Below are 22,919 nucleotides of genomic sequence, written 5' to 3'. Positions count from 1 at the left end.
GTATGCAGACTAGAGTGGTGTTGTACTGTATGCAGACTAGAGTGGTGTTGTACTGTATGCAGACTAGAGTGGTGTCGTACTGTCAGCTGACAAAAGTATCAATAGAGTTTCTCTGATGCATATAGTTCACAACACCTTGTATTTGAATGGGATCTACTGGCATTGATAACACCTGACATGTATGTTTCATAACTTTATGAGCAGTGCAGGATCCTTCATAATAACAGGCTTATTAGCACTGTACACATTGGACAATTGTCAAAACCTTCACAGATATGCTTCAGAATGAGATTTGATGTTTTCAGTATAAATATGCTCCCTTTTTTTTTGAGCTCTTCTCTATTCATTCACTTGAACCGAGAGTCAACAGTATGCTAGATGTCAAGTCGGGGCCTCATCGAATGGCCGTTGGGGTTCTGTATAAATCTCCTCTTCAAAAGCAGCCAACCAAAGTAAAAAGGCTGAAACGCAGTTAAGCTGGAGGGCTATGATGCTCAGAACCCTTAACTACAGACATGTATAAATAATACAGAGGAAAGAACCTGTCAGAAGAGATTTAAATCACTGCAGGGCTGAAATACATTTTAAGGGCAAAGTGTGAACCCACAAAATTCCATAATTTGGTTCTGCTCAACAAAAAAAATGGTTGGCCAAGCGCAAGTTCTTAAAATTCATTGGCTGTTGAGAAAATACCTCTCTTTTGAAGGCAAGTACAATCCCATTATGTTCTATAGAGTGGCTTGTTTGTTCATGGATAGTTCTGCGTCGTGATTCCACAGGGCTCAATTAAGTTGCCACTTAATTCTGAGGACATTCATTCCATAGGCAAGTTCTTGGCTGTACCAACAAACAAAAAAACAATTTAACATATAAACTGCAGAATAAAATAAGGAATGGCCTATCAAACAAAATGAAGCCCAATAAAATGAACATTCTCTCTTAATCTTTCATAGACTGAACCCTTGAAAGCAGGAACAGATGGTCATGTCGTGCTGATGTATCCTGTACTTCAATTGGACTGGGACTTGTTGTTTATTGTAGAATACAAAATGGAGGATACAACATGAATATTACATAGTGGACACTACGAAGGACATAGTCGTCCTGGTACACTATTATGAAGGACATAGTGAAGGACATAGTCGCCCTGGTACAGTACGAAGGACATAGTCGTCCTGGTACACTATTATGAAGGACATAGTCGTCCTGGTACACTATTATGAAGGACATAGTGAAGGACATAGTCGCCCTGGTACAGTACGAAGGACATAGTCGTCCTGGTACACTACGGAGGACATAGTTGTCCTGGTACACTATGAAGGACATAGTGAAAGACATAGTCGTCCTGGTACACTACGAAGGACATAGTCTTCCTGGTACACTACGAAGGACATAGTCTTCCTGGTACACTACGAAGGACATAGTCGTCCTGGTACACTACGAAGGACATAGTCGTCCTGGTACACTACGAAGGACATAGTCGTCCTGGTACACTACGAAGGACATAGTCGTCCTGGTACACTATGAAGGACATAGTTGTCCTGGTACACTACGAAGGACATAGTGAAGGACATAGTGTACTATGAAACAGATATTTTATATAAAACAATGATAATTACATTTACATTTAAGTCATTTAGCAGACGCTCTTATCCAGAGCGACTTACAAACTTTGGGCAAAAAGGCAAACTCGGCTCCATCATTCATTGAATCAGATGGCTCCTTTCATCACAAAACAAACTGATATTGCCAACTACTTTAATGCTTTTTTTAATTGGAAAGATTAGCAAACGTAGGCATGACAACAATACATTCTGAACCTAGACATCCATCCATAACTGACCAAATTATGAAATAGAGAACATTGTATTTTTAAATTCCGTAAAGTGAGTGGGGAAGAGGTGAAAAAAATTATTGTTGTCCATCAACAATAACAAGCCACCTGGGTCTGACAACATGGATGGAAGATTACTGAGGATGATAGCAGACAATATTGCCACTCCTATTTGCCATCTATTCAATCTAAGCCTGTAAGTGTGCTATCAGTGTCACGTTCTGACCTTAATTCCTTTTGTTTTGTCTTTGTTTTAGTATGGTCAGGGCGTGAGTTGGGGTGGGCAGTCTTTGTTCTTTTTTCTACAATTTGGGATTTCTGTGTTTGGCCTGGTATGGTTCTCAATCAGAGGCAGCTGTCAATCGTTGTCCCTGATTGAGAACCATACTTAGGTAGCCTGTTTTCACCTTTGAGTTGTGGGTGATTCTTTTCTGTTCTGTGTTTTGCTGCACCGTTCAGGACTTTTCGTTTTTGTCGTTTTATTGTTTTTGTTCAAGTGTTCAGTATTCGTATTAAATACAATTTGGACACCAACCACGCTGCGCATTGGTCCTCACCTTCTTCCACCAACGACGAACGTTACAATCAGGCCTGGAGGGAAGCAAAAGTAATTCCACCCTCCAAGAATAGCAAAGCACCCTTTACTGGCTCAAACGACTGACAAATCAGCCTGTTACCAACCCTTAGTAAACATTTTGAAAAAACATTTGTTTTACCAGATACAATGGGATTTCACAGTAAACAAATTAACAACAGATTTTTCAGCTTTTAGGGAATTTCAACATGTACGGCACACACAAATGACTGATGATTTGCTGAAAGAAATTGATAATAAAAAGATGATTGTGGAAGCTGTTTTGTTAGACTTCAGTGCAGCAGTTGATCATAATCTGCTGCTGGAAAAACGTATGTGTTTTGGTTTTACACCTCCTGCTATGTCGAGGATCGAGAATTACCTGTCTAACAGAACGGAGGGTGTTCTTTAATGGAAGCCTCTGCAACATAATCCAGGTAGAGTCAGGCATTCCCCAGGACAGCTGTCTAGGCCCCTTACTTTTTTCAATGTTTTACTAATTACCTGCCACTGGCTCTAAAATAAAAGCCTGTGTGTCTAAGTATGCTGGTAACTCAACACTATACACATCAGCTACCACAACAAGTGAAATCACTGCAACACTTAACAAAGAGCTGGCAACACAATATCCATTGTGCGTATAGGCTATTTAGTGTGGTCTCAGTCAAATCATCCATAGCCTATAGGCTACGAAGTGCATGTGCGGAGAAGCACAATCAATCAATTAATCAAATGTATTATTTACATCAGCCGAAGTCACTTATACAGCTTATACAGAAACCCAGCCTAAAACCCCAAACAGCAAGCAATGCAGATGTAGAAACCCGGTGGCTAGGAAAAACTCCCTAGAAAGGCCGAAACCTAGGAAGAAACCTAGAGAGGAACCAGGCTCTGAGGGGTGGCCAGTCCTCTTCTGGCTGTGCTGGGTGGAGATTATAACAGTACATGACCAAGATGTTCAAACGTTCATAGATGACCAGCATAGTCAAATAATAATAATCACAGTGGTTGTCGAGGGTGCAACTGGTCAGCACCTCAGGAGTAAATGTGAGTTGGCTAGGGACAGCAGGTGCGGTAGAGAGAGAGTTGAAAACAGGAGATCCGGGACAAGGTAGCACGTCCAGTGAACAGGTCAGGGTTCCATAGCCACAAGCAGAACAGTTGAAACTGGAGCAGCAACACGACCAGGTGGACTGGGGACAGTAAGGAGTCATCATGCCAGGTAGCCCTGAGGCGTGGTCCCAGGGCTCAGGTCCTCCGGGAGGGGAGCGAGAGAGAGAGAATTAGAGGGAGCACACTTAAATTCACACAGGACACAGGATATAACATATCTAACAGACTGACCCTAGCCCTCTGACACACAAACTATTGCAGCATAAATACTGGAGGCTGAGACAGTAGGGGTCGGGAGACACTGTGGCCCCGTCCGACGATACCCCCGGACGGAGCCAACCTGGCAGGATATAACCCCACCCACTTTGCCAAAGCACAGCCCACACACCACCACCATTAGGGGGATATCTTCAAACCACCAACTTACTACACTGAACAAGACTGAGTATACCCCACGAAGATCTCCCCCACAGCACAAACCCGAGGTGGGCACCAACCCGGACAGGAAAATCGCGTCAGTTACTCAACCCATTCAAGTGATGCACCCCTTCTAGGGACGGCATGGTAGAGCGCCAGTAAGCCAGTGACTCTGTAATATGGTTAGAGGCAGAGAATCCCAGTGGAGAGAGTGGAACCAGCCAGGCAGAGACAGCAAGGGAAGTTTGTCGCTCTAGTGCCTTTCCGTTCACCTTCACACCCCTGGGCCAGACTACACTCAATCATAGGGCCTACTGAAGAGAGTTTTCAGTAAAGACTTAAAGGTTGAGACCGAGTCTGCGTCTCTCACATGGGTAGGCAGACCATTCCATAGAAATGGAGCTCTATAGGAGAAAGCCCTGCCTCCAGCTGTTTGCTTAAAAATTCTAGGGACAGTAAGGAGGCCTGCGTATTGTGACCATAGCGTACGTGTATGTACGTCAGGACCAAATTGGAAAGATAGGTGGGAGCAAGCCCATGTAATGCTTTGAAGGTTAGCAGTAAAACCTTGAAATCAGCCCTAGCCTTAACAGGAAGCCAGGCTAGCACTGGAGTAATAGGATCACATTGTTTGGTTCTAGTCAAGATTCTAGCAGCCGTGTTAAGTGATTTATCCGGGTAGCCAGAAAGTGGAGCATTGCAGAATTCTAATCTAGAAATACAAAAGCATGGATTAGCTTTTCTGCATCATTTTTGGGCAGAAAGTTTCAGATATTTTCAATGTTACGTAGATGGCAAAAAGCTGTCCTTGAAATTGTCTTGGTATGTTCGTCAAAAGAGAGATCAGGGTCCAGAGTAACGCAAAGGTCCTTCAGTTTTATTTGAGACGACTGTACAACCATCAAGATGAATTGTCAGATCCAACAGAAGATCTCTTTGTTTCTTGGGACCTAGAACTACGTAGCATCTCTGTTTTGTCCGAGTTTAAAAGTAGAACATTTGCCGCCATCCACTTCCTTATGTCTGAAACACATGCTTCAGGGAGGGCAATTTTGGGGCTTCACCATGTTTCATCGAAATGTACAGCTGTGTATCGTCCGCGTAGCAGTGAACGTTAACATTATGTTTCTGAATGACATCACCATGAGGTAAAATATATAGTGAAAACAATAGTGGTCCTAAAACGGAACCTTGAGGAACACTGAAATTGACAGTTGATTTGTCAGAGGCCAAACCATTCACAGAGACAAAGTTACATTTCTAATATAGCTGCCGGGAAATAAATAAATAAAAATAGGCTGCATTACACTACATTGGATATTCCAACCTTGAGGCCTGGCCTGCTCTGCTCTTGCTAATCAAAAACCGTGTGTGCTGCCTAACCACAGGCTGTGCTGTTTAGTGTTACGGTGGCAGTTCAGGAGGTTCAGTTCAGGAGGAAAGTCAAATGTTTATTGTGAAAATAATTTTGGATTCGGCCTTGCGCGTGGACTAGCTTAGAGCCTATGTTCTGTTCAGTTGGAGAAGGAGAGCGCGAAGATGAGAAGGAGGACCGGAGGTCAACTTTGATCGCTTGCTACTACTCTGATTTTAATAAAAACCAATATGTTTCTTTCCCATGATATATTTATCAGAGTTATTGACCTCACAATAATTCAGATTGAGTCATTTACATTGTGGTGCTGAAAGTAGAAATTCAAGTAGGCATATCTCATTTCAGTCTTCATTTTAATTAGACTTTACTAACAACAAGAGGGCTTTGTGTTGGAGCCTATTTCTTCCTGTTTAAGAAATAAGAGGTAGGCCTACCTCTTTGACAAATTAAATTAGGCTACAGGCTGCTATATCCATAGATTGTGTCGGTCAATTCCTCCACCCACCATGCACTCTTTAAATAGCCTAACTCCATGTCAATTATGGCCTGTTATAAGGTAGAACCAAAACTCAAATTGATGGGGTATGAAAGGGTATGCCATAGGCCTACCTTTTGTTAAAGGAAATGTCAAATATCACAGGCCTACCCTAAGTTAGCTTAAGATTTTGAAGAAAATAAAATGGATCTGATTATATAAAGTGATCTATAACAGCGCTTTGGTCCTTAATGCTTTATGCTCGAAACAAACAGCAAAATATCCTGGAAAAACATGACTGATGCATTATGGGAATATCATTGTTTTATTTCCTTGATATTCAGAGGTGGAACTACAACCTTCTATAGCCAAGGAGACAAAAAAATGTACTTTGTTTGGGAAGTAATCTAATTCTGTCACTATCAATTGATTAAGCTATTTACTTTCCGTGCAATAGGAGATGTTTAAACCCAGACAGCTTTCAGGGTAACGTGTGGGTTAAGCCACAGAAGACGAATAGCCAACATTTAAAGACTGCATTTTTCTGCGTCGGTAGGCCTACTCTGTCTGGGGTGGAAAGATAGGCCTAACTTTTGAAAGTACCATACTCATATTCCTAATGATGTCTCGGATTTTATTATATCCCAACAGGGACAGTTTCATTGCAAACAAGACACACCGATTTGGCATTAGAGAAATATGATAAGATGAACACATAGGCCTATCTCTCTGTCTACTCTTAGCCTGTAATTTCAGTCATTTGTGTGGTACTAAAAAACAATTACGTTTATAAAAAGACAACTTTTTCTCAGACCAGCAAATACAATGCTTTTACTAAACAGGAGCTCTTTCTACCTCTACTCTTGTCCACGGTGGTCTGCAAACTCACAATCTTCTGGCCCCAGCCCTGTGCGCTATCAAAATTCCTGCGTTGACATGTAATTCTGACAGGACGGAGAACAGTATCTAAAACTGCGTATCCCAAGCTCTGGTCTGTCCAGGAACTGAGGGTATGCATGTTCTCTGCTATCCTCTTTGTTGTAATTATTATTTTGGCTATAGGGGAGGGGTAATTGGGGTTTTTCATGTGTTCATGGAGGTTTAGGTCAAATATATTTTCCCTGTAAGCCTTATTATAAATTACATTCACTCCCTTAGTCCTAATTTTTCAAAAACTAAAAGCATTGTATTTGGGACAAATCAATCACTAAACCCTAAACCTCAACTAAATTTTTTTTTATGAATGGTCACGAAATTAAGTAAATTGAGGAGACTAAAATGCTTGGAGTAACCCTGGATTTAAAATTGTCCAGGTCAAAACATATAGCTAAGACAGCAGGTAGCCAAGTGGTTAGCGCATTGGGCCAGTAACTGAAAGGTTGCTGGATCGAATCCCTGAGCTGACAAGGTAAAATCGTTCTGCCCCTGAGCAAGGCAGTTAACCACACTGTGGATGTTGATTAAGGCAGCACCCCACACCTCTCTGATTCAGAGGGGTTGGGTTAAATGCAGAAGACACAGTTCAGTTGAAGGCATTCAGTTGTACAACTAGGACTAGGTATCATCCTTCCCCTAAGATGGTGGAGAGGTCTGTCCATGATAAAGCGCTGCTCTGCCTTCTTAATAAGGCAGGTCCTACAGGCCCTAACTTTGTCTTACCTGGACTACTGTCCAGATGTGTGGTCAAGTGCCACAGAGGGATTTAGGAAAATTACAATTGGCCCAGGACAGAGCAGCAGGGCTGGCCCATAAATGTACAACAATAATATTATATGCATGTAGAGGACAGATTGACTTCATCACTACTTGTTTTTGAGAGAGGTATTGACATGCTGAATGCATTGAGCTGTCTGTTTAAACTACTAGCACACAGCTCAGACACCCATGCATATACACCACAAGACATGCCACAAGAGGTCTCTTCACAGTCCCCAAGTCCAGAACAGACTATGGGAGGCACACAGTACTACATAGAGCCATGACAACATGGAACTCTATTCCACAGTACTACATATAGCCATGACTACATGGAACTCTATTCCACAGTACTACATAGAGCCATGACTACATGGAACTCTATTCCACAGTACTACATAGAGCCATGACTACATGGAACTCTATTCCACAGTACTACATAGAGCCATGGCTACATGGTACTCTATTCCACAGTACTACATAGAGCCATGACTACATGGTGCTCTATTCCACAGTACTACATAGAGACATGACTACATGGTACTCTATTCCACAGTACTACATAGAGCCATGACTACATGGAACTCTATTCCACAGTACTACATAGAGCCATGACTACATGGAACTCTATTCCACAGTACTACATAGAGCCATGACTACGTGGTACTCTATTCCACAGTACTACATAGAGCCATGACTACATGGTACTCTATTCCACAGTACTACATAGAGCCATGACTACATGGTACTCTATTCCACAGTACTACATAGAGACATGACTACATGGAACTCTATTCCACAGTACTACATAGAGCCATGACTACATGGAACTCTATTCCACAGTACTACATAGAGCCATGACTACATGGTACTCTATTCCACAGTACTACATAGAGCCATGACTACATGGTGCTCTATTCCACAGTACTACATAGAGACATGACTACATGGTACTCTATTCCACAGTACTACATAGAGCCATGACTACATGGAACTCTATTCCACAGTACTACATAGAGCCATGACTCTACATGGAACTCTATTCCACAGTACTACATAGAGCCATGACTACATGGAACTCTATTCCACAGTACTACATAGAGCCATGACTACATGGAACTCTATTCCACAGTACTACATAGAGCCATGACTACATGGAACTCTATTCCACAGTACTACATAGAGCCATGACTACGTGGTACTCTATTCCACAGTACTACATAGAGCCATGACTACATGGTACTCTATTCCACAGTACTACATAGAGCCATGACTACATGGTACTCTATTCCACAGTACTACATAGAGACATGACTACATGGAACTCTATTCCACAGTACTACATAGAGCCATGACTACATGGAACTCTATTCCACAGTACTACATAGAGCCATGACCACATGGAACTCTATTCCACAGTACTACATAGAGCATTGACCACATGGAACTCTATTCCACAGTACTACATAGAGCCATGACCACATGGAACTCTATTCCACAGTACTACATAGAGCCTTGACTACATGGAACTCTATTCCACAGTACTACATAGAGCCATGACTACATGGAACTCTATTCCACAGTACTACATAGAGCCATGACTACATGGAACTCTATTCCACAGTACTACATAGAGCCATGACTACATGGTACTCTATTCCACAGTACTACATAGAGACATGACTACATGGAACTCTATTCCACAGTACTACATAGAGACATGACTACATGGAACTCTATTCCACAGTACTACATAGAGCCATGACCACATGGAACTCTATTCCACAGTACTACATAGAGCCATGACTACATGGAACTCTATTCCACAGTACTACATAGAGCCATGACCACATGGAACTCTATTCCACAGTACTACATAGAGACATGACTACATGGAACTCTATTCCACAGTACTACATAGAGCCATGACTACATGGAACTCTATTCCACAGTACTACATAGAGCCATGACTACATGGAACTCTATTCCACATCAGGTAACTGATGCAGCAGTAGAATCAGATAAAAAAAAACACCTTATGGAACAGCGGGGACTGTGAAGAGACACACATACACGATAACATGCGCACTATTCACTTACGTACACATGGCTTTTGTGCTGTACATACAGTGGAGCAAAAAAGTATTTAGTCAGCCACCAATTGTGCAAGTTCTCAAACTTAAAAAGATGAGAGGCCTGTAATTTTCATCATAGGTACACTTCAACTATGACAGACAAAATGAGGGGGAAAAATCCTGAAAATCACATTGTAGGATTTTTAATGAATTTATTTGCAAATTATGGTGGAAAATAAGTACAATATTTACCCATTATTCTTTTCAAAATTCTTCAAGCTCTGTCAAATTGGTTATTGATCATTACTAGACAACCATGTTCAGGTATTGCCATATATTTTCAAGCAAATTTAAGTCAAAACTGTAACTCGGCCAATCAGGAATATTCACTGTCTTCTTGGTAAGCAACTCCAGTGTAGATTTTGCCTTGTGTTTTAGGTTATTGGCCTGCTGAAAGAATAATTAATTTCCTAGTGTCTGGTGTAAAGCAGACTGGACCAGGTTTTCCTCTAGGAACCTGAATGCCAAAAATGTTTTGGTGGATTGGTGGAGTCAGGGTTCAGACCTGAGCCAACTCCCCATGCTTACTGTGGGGAGCGTGTGACTGGTCAGGCACTGTGTTATGCGGTGATGCACACGGTGTTTCCCCAGTGAGCAGCCACAGCCCGATGCGCTCTGTGCAAGCTCCCGTGCTTTAGTGGTCATTCAGCCAGGACGGATTGTGTCAGCTCAATGCTCAAGGCCTCCGGTGCGTCTCTTCGGCCCAGGATATCCTGCGCCAGCTGTACTCACGGTAGCCCCAGTTCGCCAGCACAGCCCAGTGCGGCCTGTTCCAGCTCCCCTAACTTAAAATATATATATATATATTTCACCTTTATTTAACCAGGTAGGCAAGTTGAGAACAAGTTCTCATTTACAATTCGACACATACAACAACGCAGAGTTACTCATGGAGTAAAACAAACATACAGTCAATAATACAGTAGAAAAATAAGTCTATATACAATGTGAGGAAATGAGGTGAGATAAGGGACGTAAAGGCAAAAAAGGACATGGTGGTGAAAGTAAATACAATATAGCAAGTAAAACACTGGAATGGTTGATTTGCAGTGGAAGAATGTACAAGGTAGAGATAGAAATAATGGTGTGCAAAGGAGCAAAATAAATAAATATCGTAGGGGGAGAGGTAGTTTTTTGGGCTAAATTATAGATGGGCTATGTACAGGTGCAGTAATCTGTGAGCTGCTCTGACAGCTGGTGCTTAAAGCTAGTGAGGGAGATAAGTGTTTCCAGTTTCAGAGATTTTGGTAGTTCGTTCCAGTCATTGGCAGCACAGAACTGGGATTCAGAACTGGGATTCAGCCAGGACGCGTTGTGCCAACTCTGCGCTCCAGACCGCCTCCACGGCCCAGCATATCCTGCGCCGGCTCTACGCACTATGCCTCCAGTGCGCCGTCATAGCCTAGTGTGTCCCGTGCTAGCTCTCCACACTCACCGAGCTAAAGTGAGTATCCAGGAAGGATGTGTTGTGGCAGCTCCACTCACAAGGCTCCACGTACGAAGCCTCCAGCGACGGACCCCAGTCCGGAGCCCCCAGCGACGGTCCCCAGTCCGGAGCCTCCAGCGACGGTCCCCAGTCCGGAGTTTTCGGCGACAAGCTGTAGTCCGGTTCAGTTCAGAGCCTACGGCAATGATTCATGGTCCAGAGTCTCCGGCGACGATCCACGGTCCAGTTCCTCCGGCGATGATTCATGGTCCGGTTCCACAGAAGTGGAGGGATCAGCGTAGTGGTCATTCATTGGATACGCCCCGAACCGGAGCCGCCACCGAGATTAGATGCCCACCCGGACCATCCCCTATAGGTTCAGGTTTGCGGCCAGGGGGGGGGGTACTGTCACGCCCTTAGAGATCCTTGTTATTCTCTATGTTTGGTTAGGTCAGGGTGTGATTTGGGTGGGCATTCTATGTCCTCTATTTCTTTGTGTTTGGCCGAGTGTGGTTCCCAATCAGAGGCAGCTGTCTTTCATTGTCTCTGATTGGGGATCATACTTAGGTAGCCCTTTTTCCCTCCTTCAGTGTGGGATCTGGTCTTTGTTTGAGTGCATGTAGTTTGCACGACAAAGCTTTTCGTTCGTTGTATTGTTTATTGTTTTTCTTAGTGGAACATTTAAATGAAATAATGTACGCCTACCACGCTGCACTTTGGTCTCCTTCCGACGACAAACTTTACAGCTTGAACATATGGATGGTGGAACTCAGTAATGTGTTGTATTGGATTTGCCCCAAACATAACACTTTGTATTCAGGACAAAAAAGTGCATTTCTTTGCCACATGATTTGCAGTATTACTTTAGTACCCTCTTAGAATATTTGCATTCTATACAGGCTTCCTTCTTTTCACTTTGTTAATTAGGTTAGTATTGTGGAGTAACTACAATGTTGATCCATCCTCAGTTTTCCCTTATCACAGCCATTAAACACAAACTGTGTCAATGTCACAATTGTATGTGTGGGGTACAGCAATGAGGTAGTCATTCAAAAATCATGTTAAACACTATTATTACACAGAGTGAGTCCATGTAACTTATTATGTGACTTGTTAAACAATTTTTACTCCTGAACTTGTTCAGGATTCCCATAACAAAGGGGTTGAATACTTATTGATTCAAGACATTTCAGCTTTTCATTTTTAATGAATGTGTAAAGATGTAACAGTGACACAAAATCTCAATTGAATCCATTTCAAATTATGGCTGTAACACAACCAAAATGTGGAAAAAGTGAAGAACTGAATACTTTCTGAAGGCTCTGTAATTGCCTTCATTTTGCTGGACCCCAGGAAGAGTAGCTGCTGCCTTGGCAGGAACTAACAGGGATCCATAATAAACCTTCAGGAAGCGTAGCTGCTGCCTTGGCAGGAACTAACGGGGATCCATAATAAACCCCAGGAAGAGTAGCTGCTGCCTTGGCAGGAACTAACAGGGATCCATAATAAACCCAAGGAAGAGTAGCTGCTGCCTTGGCAAGAACTAACAGGGATCCATAATAAACCTCCAGGAAGACTAGCTGCTGCCTTGGCAGGGACTAACAGGGATCCATAATAAACCCCAGGAAGAGTCGCTGCTGCCTTGGCAGGAACTAACAGGGATCCATAATAAACCTTCAGGAAGCGTAGCTGCTGCCTTGGCAGGAACTAACGGGGATCCATAATAAACCCCAGGAAGAGTAGCTGCTGCCTTGGCAGGAACTAACAGGGATCCATAATAAACCCCAGGAAGAGTAGCTGCTGCCTTGGCAGGAACTAACAGGGATCCATAATAAACCCAAGGAAGAGTAGCTGCTGCCTTGGCAAGAACTAACAGGGATCCATAATAAACCCCAGGAAGAGTCCAGGAAGACCATAATAAACCCAAGGAAGAGTGCTGCCTTGGCAGGGACTAACAGGGATCCATAATAAACCCCAGGAAGAGTCGCTGCTGCCTTGGCAGGAACTAACAGGGATCCATAATAAACCTCCAGGAAGAGTAGCTGCTGCCTTGGCAGGAACTAACAGGGATCCATAATAAACCCCAGGAAGAGTAGCTGCTGCCTTGGCAGGAACTAACAGGGATCCATAATAAACCCCAGGAAGAGTAGCTGCTGCCTTGGCAGGAACTAACAGGGATCCATAATAAACCTCCAGGAAGACTAGCTGCTGCCTTGGCAGGAACTAACAGGGATCCATAATAAACCCCAGGAAGAGTAGCTGCTGCCTTGGCAGGAACTAACAGGGATCCATAATAAACCCAAGGAAGAGTAGCTGCTGCCTTGGCAGGAACTAACAGGGATCCATAATAAACCTCCAGGAAGACTAGCTGCTGCCTTGGCAGGGACTAACAGGGATCCATAATAAACCCCAGGAAGAGTCACTACTGTTCCACTGGATGTCATTGGCAGGAACTAACAGGGATCCATAATAAACCTCCAGGAAGAGTAGCTGCTGCCTTGGCAGGAACTAACAGGGATCCAAACCCCAGTAATAAACCTAAACCAGGAAGACTAGCTGCTGCCTTGGCAGGAATTAACAGGGATCCATAATAAACCCCAGGAAGAGTAGCTGCTGCCTTGGCATGAACTAACAGGGATCCATAATAAACCCCATGAAGAGTAGCTGCTGCCTTGGCAGGAACTAACAAGGATCCAGTAATCCCTCTAATCCCTCTCACCCCCCCCCCCTTAAAAGATTTAGATGCACTACTGTTCCACTGGGGTCATTAGGTGAATGCCCAGGAAGAGTAGCTGCTGGGAACTAAGAGCGATCCATAATAAACCCCAGAAGAGTAGCTTAAATGTAAATGTAAATGATCCATAATAAACCCCAGGAAGAGTAGCTTCTGCCTTGGCAGGAACTAACGGGGATCCATAATAAACCCCAGTAAAAGTAGCTGCTGCCTTGGCAGGAATTAACAGGGATCCATAATAAACCCCAGGAAGAGTAGCTGCTGCCTTGGCATGAACTAACAGGGATCCATAATAAACCCCAGGAAGAGTAGCTGCTGCCTTGGCAGGAACTAACAGGGATCCATAATAAACCCCAGGAAGAGTAGCTGCTGCCTTGACAGGAACTAACAGGGATCCATAATAAACCCCAGGAAGAGTAGCTGCTGCCTTGACAGGAACTAATGGGGATCCATAATAAACCCCAGGAAGAGTAGCTGCTGCCTTGGCAGGAACTAACTGGGGATCCATAATAAACCCCAGGAAGAGTAGCTGCTGCCTTGGCAGGAACTAACTGGGATCCATAATAAATACAAATAGTGGGCCTTTTACACTACGAAGGACATAGGGGGACAAGTTAAATCTCCAAAATGATCAAGCATTTTGTCCACATTATCCTGAGGTGTTAACCGCTGACACAGTGAGCCCAGTCTGAACATTATCCTGAGGTGTTAACAGCTGATACAGTGATCTTAGTCTGAACATTATCCTGAGGTGTTAACCGCTGACACAGTGAGCCCAGTCTGAACATTATCCTGAGGTGTTAACAGCTGATACAGTGAGCCCAGTCTGAACATTATCCTGAGGTGTTAACAGCTGATACAGTGAGCCCAGTCTGAACATTATCCTGAGGTGTTAACCGCTGACACAGTGAGCCCAGTCTGAACATTATCCTGAGGTGTTAACAGCTGATACAGTGAGCCCAGTCTGAACATTATCCTGAGGTGTTAACCGCTGACACAGTGAGCCCAGTCTGAACATTATCCTGAGGTGTTAACAGCTGATACAGTGAGCCCAGTCTGAACATTATCCTGAGGTGTTAACCGCTGACACAGTGAGCCCAGTCTGAACATTATCCTGAGGTGTTAACCGCTGACACAGTGAGCCCAGTCTGAACATTATCCTGAGGTGTTAACAGCTGATACAGTGAGCCCAGTCTGAACTTTATCCTGAGGTGTTAACAGCTGATACAGTGAGCCCAGTCTGAACATTATCCTGAGGTGTTAACAGCTGATACAGTGAGCCCAGTCTGAACATTATCCTGAGGTGTTAACAGCTGATACAGTGAGCTTAGTCTGAACATTATCCTGAGGTGTTAACCGCTGACACAGTGAGCCCAGTCTGAACATTATCCTGAGGTGTTAACAGCTGATACAGTGAGCCCAGTCTGAACATTATCCTGAGGTGTTAACAGCTGATACAGTGAGCTTAGTCTGAACATTATCCTGAGGTGTTAACCGCTGACACAGTGAGCCCAGTCTGAACATTATCCTGAGGTGTTAACAGCTGACACAGTGAGCCCAGTCTGAACATTATCCTGCTTTAAATAAACATTAGTGAGGACAAACCTAACTGGACTGTTTGTCCCTCACAGTTTTACTCATTTTGTATGGAGCTAGGTGTTTTCACATCAAACTTGGACAGGGTCATACTATTTGTTTATTAATTGTATTATGTAGAGTAGAACCACAGCGCTAACCGTAACTGTGGTATGGAAATTTCCTGAAACCACTGCATGTCGTATTATCCCGATCCCTACTGTGGAAAGTCTCCAATTAGCAATGTGTAGTCTCTATTTACCATGTTACAGCAACCTCTCACACAACGTGGCTAAGTAAATCTGCCCTCATGCAGGTTTCTTTTCATGGCAACTCAATTTCAGGCTGGAGAATCTTTTTTTTTTTTTATATATATTTTTTTCATCAAGACACTCAGGGGCTGTTGAGTCCCCACTGTATTCACTGCTCACTGTAGTAAATGATTGAAAACAGCAGGCTCCCACCAGCCTTATGAGATGGGGGGAACAAGCAGTACCTGAAACTCACAACCAAAAGTGTCACTAAGGAGCATCCTGGTGTCTTTAGACTGGTCACTAAGGAGCATCCTGGTGTCTTTAGACTGGTCACTAAGGACCATCTTGGTGTCTTTAGACTGGTCACTAAGGAGCATCCTGGTGTCTTTAGACTGGTCACTAAGGAGCATCCTGGTGTCTTTAGACTGGTCACTAAGGAGCATCCTGGTGTCTTTAGACTGGTCACTAAGGAGCATCCTGGTGTCTTTAGACTGGTCACTAAGGAGCATCCTGGTGTCTTTAGACTGGTCACTAAGGAGCATCCTGGTGTCTTTAGACTGGTCACTAAGGAGCATCCTGGTGTCTTTAGACTGGTCACTAAGGAGCATCCTGGTGTCTTTAGATCACTGGAGCATCCTGGTGTCTTTAGACTGGTCACTAAGGGTGTCTTTAGACTGGTCATCCTGGTGCATCCTGGTTAGACTGAAGAACTGAATGAACCATGAAGGATAGCGATGCTACACAGAGCCACAACACAGAGCCACAAGCATTAGTTCCAGTATGAGCTACACTGGGCACAGATGACATGTCTAATTTGGATATACATTAGGTTGAGTTATCAACTCATGTGACTTCAACGTGAAATCAACAAAACATTTCACCATGTCATTGGATTTAGATTAAAAGTTGTGTGAAAAAAAGAAGAAGGAGGAAATGCCATAATGGTGATTTACTTTTTGTGAATCCAATCAGTTTTCCAGGTTAATTCAATATCACAGATTTTTTTCTGGTTGAAATGACGTGGCAACAACATTAATTCAATCAGTTTTTTTTTGCCCAGTGGGTCCTCACACATCACTGTGAAAAGCATTGTGTCTCACGTTTGGTTGTTCATGTTAGGACAGTAAATGGAAGACTACGAGGCACCCACAGATATATTTTATTTGGGTCTTGCATTTCATATCGAGTTGGTACGATCAGTACAGCCAAACTATGACTAACGATGCAGAACTAGTTCAGGATTATTCTCAAATGACACAATCAAACATTTCTACCCAGTATGGTGGATTCAACACTGCTGTAACAATACCATGACTAAATAAATGGATAGCCTATTTCATTGCATGATTTAAATAAGCTGTTTGTTGAACCCTTGAGTGGGTGGGTGTCCAATTCTGTAATTATTCAAAGCTCAGAGGGTGTTCAAGCATTTTCTTTGGATGTCATTCATTTCACAATAAACCATAGAGACTATACTCTGACCCTGACAGCAGTTCCTAAGCTTTCACCGAGAATACATGAACAGAATCCTAATTGCTCCCTTTGTTACTCCCCCACCTAAGATACCCCTCACTAGAAACACAATGAAAATGCACATTTATTTCAACTTTTTTGTTCAGTAACCCCATCTTCAGATATCCTCTGATTTCCAGAATGAAAACGTTTTAGTATGAGATGTTTTAAAATAGACTGACATATTTATTCTCTTTTCCTTGATGCAAATGTACAGTCTGTGTTGAAATGTGTGATTTGTTGTCTAAAGTACCGATCTGTCTCTCAACAGTCAAAGACCTACATGTGCAGCAGCCAGAGTAAAGTACTGTGTTTGACCATAGACTTTGGATCTGGCTTCACTTGTTCTGAGAGCTCCTCGAAGGTGAGTCATCGTTCATTCACTATTCTAACTGAATGTTCAACAGGCTATAGTAGGGGGGGATATTGTCCATGCTAGACTGGTTAATACCTACTGTTTACCGATTGGTCAAAGAATAATGAACCCTTACTATATTCCTCAATGTTATCCCCTGTAGAGTATATTATGGAGATACAAATTCTCTCAACTGAAAGGCTCCTCTGATGATGGGAAAACAAGGGTGAAACTCCTCTTCAAGAATGCTGAAAACAAACAGATAGAGATGAAGGTGACATCAACTCAACTTCAATTGCAGTGGCCTCTCTGAAGAGAGTATTGATAGACGGCAGAATGTTAGAATACTGTGGTCGCATATTAAAATGGAACTGAGAGCGTTTTTACTACTTTGCAGATATGAAACCAACAGAAAAACGAAATAATCAAAAAATATCAAATGTCCAGTTTATGCTACAAAAACAACTTCAATAAGAGGTTTTAAAATAGGTTATATTTGACTCAATTCTATGGCATACAGTAAGGCATCAGGGCAGCAGGTAGCCTAGTGGTTAGAGCGTTGGGCCAGTAACCAGCAGGTAGCCTAGTGGTTAGAGCGTTGGGCCAGTAACCAGCAGGTAGTCTAGTGGTTAGAGCGTTGGGCCAGTAACCAGCAGGTAGCCTAGGGGTTAGGTTAGTAACCAGCAGGTAGTCTAGTGGTTAGAGCGTTGGGCCAGTAACCAGCAGGTAGCCTAGTGGTTAGAGCGTTGGGTAACCAGCAGGTAGCCTAGTGGTTAGAGCGTTGGGCAGCCAGGGTAGTCTAGTGGTTAGAGCGTTGGGCCAGTACCAGCAGGTAGCCTAGTGGTTAGAGCGTTGGGCCAGTAACCAGCAGGTAGCCTAGTGGTTAGAGTGTTGGGCCAGTAACCAGCAGGTAGCCTAGTGGTTAGAGTGTTGGGCCAGTAACCAGCAGGTAGCCTAGTGGTTAGAGCGTTGGGCCAGTAACCAGCAGGTAGCCTAGTGGTTAGAGCGTTGGGCCAGTAACCAGCAGGTAGTCTAGTGGTTAGAGCGTTGGGCCAGTAACCAGCAGGTAGCCTAGTGGTTAGAGCGTTGGGCCAGTAACCAGCAGGTAGCCTAGTGGTTAGAGCGTTGGGCCAGTAACCAGCAGGCAGCCTAGTGGTTAGAGCGTTGGGCCAGTAACCAGCAGGTAGCCTAGTGGTTAGAGCGTTGGGCCAGTAACCAGCAGGTAGTCTAGTGGTTAGAGCGTTGGGCCAGTAACCAGCAGGTAGCCTAGTGGTTAGAGCGTTGGGCCAGTAACCAGCAGGTAGCCTAACTGTTAGAGCGTTGGGCCAGTAACCAGCAGGTAGCCTAGTGGTTAGAGCGTTGGGCCAGTAACCGAAAGGTTGCTAGATCAAATCCCTGAGCTGACAAGGTAAAAATCAGTTATTCTGCCCCTGAACAGGCAGTTAACCCACTGTTTCAAGGCTGTCATTGTAAATAAGAATTTGTTCTTAACTGACTTGCCTAGTTAAATAAAATAAAACAATTGTTGGCAGAATAGATGGATGCAGTTCAATGCATGATTAATATAATTCACCAATACATTTCTTGGTAATCCAACAAATATTACTATCAGGTTGTATTTTTTTTAACCTTTATTTAACTAGGCAAGTCAGTTAAGAACAAATTCTTATTTTCAATGACGGCCTAGTGGGTTAAAATGGTCAGAGTCAGGTGTTCTCTCATTTGTGTCTGGAAGTAGTTAGCAAGCTAGCCAATTTCAGCCAGTTATCTTGGTTTGCTGGACTGCCGTTGTGAGGAACCCTCATATCAGCCTTACTCCTTGGCCAGAGCGTCCCCTGTCAATAGTGCAGTGTGCGCTTTGGAATTTACGAACAAACCATTCAGTTGTCAAAACGTGGTTTGGGACAAGCATGCATTTGCAGGAAAGCTGCAGAAGGACAAGCAAGCTACTATTCCCCATCGTTTATCAGTGCAATTGTAACGGGCCAACTAGCTGAAAAGATTTGAGAGGGTTTATCTGATGTTCCCTCGTTAGATTTTAGCTCACCTCACTCAAGCTAGCATTAGTAGTTGATCTTGTTGTTGTTGTTGATGAGTATAACTGAGGGAGAGAGAACCTACCTGTGCATGGTTGTTTAATCAATAGGGCTGTGAAAGAGGACTCCTGTGAGATTGACATATTTGCAGAAATCCATTCAGGGTCTATTTTGTGGCTTTTTACAAATGCGTTATAAAGATTTAAAGTTGCGCTGTTGCACCTGCCTGTAAACACACAGTCCAGTTATAGGTTAATGATGGCAGGCCTGTGTGGCAAATGGCTTGTTTGCATAAAGCCCCTACTGTAGCTCTGATTGGCTATGGCGCACCTGTCTGCGTTGACTCCAGTCCTGGAGGAGAGGTGGTTTGATTAGGTTGTATGTGCTGCACTACTGTCTATTAATTGTCCAAAACCCCAAGGCCGCTTTGCCATTCTACATGCATTTCTATAGAACTTCCTCTACTGTACATCGTTCCCAAACATTTCATGAATTTATGAAAACTGACAAATGTCATCATGTCTAAATACTTGCTTGTCAGAATTTTTTTTTTACAAAAAGCGGTCATATTCTTTCTGAGAGAGATTTGAATACGATTTCACGTTGATAAAATGCTGCCAGTTCCACTTTAAAAATGGTATTGATAGGGAGAAGAATGTTCTGAATACTGTGGTTATTACTCAAATTGGCTTTTGCTACCTCATCAATATATAGAACTAAAATATTTCTGGTAAATTCCATGTGGGGAACAAGTAGAGGTTGTTGTTGTTATTATTATTAAGATGAGTGCCTATTTGTTACAAAAGTAATTGTGACATTTTAATGTATGCAAACATTATGTAAATATTATGCAAACTGTTAAGAGTATTCCTCACCATTTGTATTCCGGTTTTTTCTTTCCATTGCAGGAGCTGGAGTTTGGCAATCTGACAGCAGTCCTCCATTGTATTTCTTCTTTTATGGCTGCCAAAGTGGCCTCTGTGGACCCTGTCTTTGTCAAGTGTCAAAGCATCTCTGGAAAGTACATGAGTTAGACACTTCCTGGTGTTGTCATGTACATTTTAGTCACTAAAGCTAATCGACTATTTTATGCACATTCAAATGATATGTATTTCTTGTTCCTGTTATTTTTGTAAGGCTCTTATTAAATAATAAAAAATAAATATATATACATATATATATATATATATTTAAAAAACATCTGACTGGAAGTAAAGGATATTTATATTTGCATTAATTGGTTGGTATTGACATTTGAGTATGAATATGCTAAAGATTGTTTCATTTTATCCATGTAGAAAAACATCTGTCACAAAAAAATGGTTTCTATGTTTGTTCATGTGTATAGACACGACACAGTTTTCAATTCAAGCGTAGATGCAAGTTAACTTAAAAGCAGAACCGATAAAACAGAACTGTTGTACTGTACTAATCAACACACATGCAAACATTTGGGAATGTTTATTCTGCTGGGCTATATGATCTCTGGTTCTTCACTTATTCCAGAACTGCAGGAAGACTACAGATGCCGTGGCTGCAGCATGATTTTGGGGGAAAGAGTGTCTGATGAGTGTGTGTTGAGGCCCGCAAATGCGGGGCTTGGAGCAGGCTTTCATGACCCCAGAGGGTATTTTAGTTTGTATTTCAGTGTATACAGTCACTGATATGCTCCTTTACCAAACGGTGGCAGGACAAACACTGTTGGAAGAAGATATAGACTTATTGTAGCAGTGGTATCTCAGTGTATCTGTCAGGTGGTTTAAAATGTTGCTTTCTGAAGTTAAATTAACATTTGTTTTTACGCTCTTGTAGTCCCTTACTTTGTATGTAGCACTGACAGTCATTACAAAGCTTACAAATATATAAATGTTTATATTTATATTCCCTCAGCCTCTTGTTTTCTTTTATATTCCAAAATAAATCCAGAATCATTCCTCCTTATTGTCAAATGTTCTTTTATTGTATTCCGGGGATGTGTTCACAGTTATGGTGAAATAAACGCAGACTAACTAAGTCAATGTTGTTGATTTGCTGGGGAACATAAAGACATGAAGAGTCTTGAAGAGGGTAACGAGGAAATTGAGACAATTGACATGAAACACTCTTCAAATTATACAGCAATAACTTTCATGTCCCATTCTTAGACCCAAAATGTGTTTATTGGGCTTACTTGCCATTTTGGTTTTCCTAATTGGAGGATTGGAGGTATTCTACCCCCTGCCTGTCGCTTGGCTTTGATGCCTGAAGTGACCATATCCTTCCACTTAACAGAAGTCTCTGCCTGCTTGCTAATGTTATGCAGTTTCATCAGCCGTTTGTCAAGTATGGAGCTTAAATACCTTGCTCAATCTATCAGGAAGCATGCCACCCACTCTTGACGACAGGCAACAGTAGTCTCTGAATGCTAACTGAAGCATCCTGATTAGGGGCTTCTGAGGGCGGCTCCAGGAGGACTTATCCCATGAAATCCTGAAGCCTGTTTTAAAGAATTGGAAAACAGGTTACTGTAGTGTTGAATTAAGCCAATTAGAAATGACAGTGTGAGAGGACAGAAGCACAGGGACGACAGCAGCCGTATGAAAACACTTTAACAGAATTACTGTCCGAAAGACACGCATAGAACTTAGACGCGTAGTTAGACGCGCGTAGTTAGCCACGTAGTTAGACGCATAGTTAGATGCGTAGTTAGGCGCATAGTTACACGTAGTTAGACGCGTAGTTAGACGCATAGTTAGCCGCGTAGTTAGCCGCGTAGTTAGACGCGTAGTTAGACGCGTAGTTAGATGCGTAGTTAGACGCGTAGTTAGATGCGTAGTTAGGCGCGTAGTTACGCGTAGTTAGACGCGCAGTTAGACGCGTAGTTAGCCACGTAGTTAGACGCGTAGTTAGACGCGTAGTTAGCCACGTAGTTGGACGCGTAGTTAGACGCGTAGTTAGACACGTAGTTAGACGCGTAGTTAGACACGTAGTTAGACGCGTAGTTAGACGTGTAGTTAGACGCGTAGTTAGACGCGTAGTTAGACGCGTAGTTAGACACGTAGTTAGACACGTAGTTAGCCACTAAAGTCTAATGAAAACTGCCTGACAAAGAGTCCAACCTTGCAACGAGATAAATTACTATCAAAGCAGCACGACTACTGGGAATAAACAGTGTCATTCACTACAATGTAAACAATACCTATAAGCCTTCCATTAAATTACATTTCCATACGATTATACACCTTCAGTATTTACACCTCTTAACTTATTTTTTTTTTAAATGATGAAAAAGTTTCTCACCAATTTACATGAAATATCCCATAATGACAAGGTGAAGAAAATATTTGTAGAAATGTTTGCAAATTTATTGAGAAGGAAATACCGAAATATCTAATTGACATAAGTATTCACACACCTGAGTTAATACATG

The 22,919-nt window shown here is 42.7% G+C and overlaps 1 protein-coding gene across 1 annotated transcript in view; it reads left to right on the top strand.

Annotated features, from left to right (window-relative positions):
- The window catches only part of LOC115146531 (gamma-2-syntrophin-like), a 106,766-nt gene extending 85,372 nt beyond the window's left edge, over positions 1–21,394 (top strand). The window contains exons 15-17 of the mRNA XM_065003297.1: positions 17,391–17,483; positions 17,638–17,748; positions 20,419–21,394. Of these exons, the coding sequence (XP_064859369.1) occupies positions 17,391–17,483; positions 17,638–17,748; positions 20,419–20,544 (330 nt within the window). The 3' untranslated portion in view covers positions 20,545–21,394. The remainder of the gene's footprint in view (positions 1–17,390; positions 17,484–17,637; positions 17,749–20,418) is intronic.
- The last annotated feature ends 1,525 nt before the right edge of the window (positions 21,395–22,919 follow it).

The sequence above is a fragment of the Oncorhynchus nerka genome, linkage group LG18, assembly GCF_034236695.1.
Source record: "Oncorhynchus nerka isolate Pitt River linkage group LG18, Oner_Uvic_2.0, whole genome shotgun sequence".
Classification (NCBI taxonomy): Eukaryota; Metazoa; Chordata; class Actinopteri; order Salmoniformes; family Salmonidae; genus Oncorhynchus; species Oncorhynchus nerka.
The sequence above is the reverse complement of the archived record's forward strand: the minus strand, read 5'-3'. Positions and strand labels throughout refer to the sequence as shown.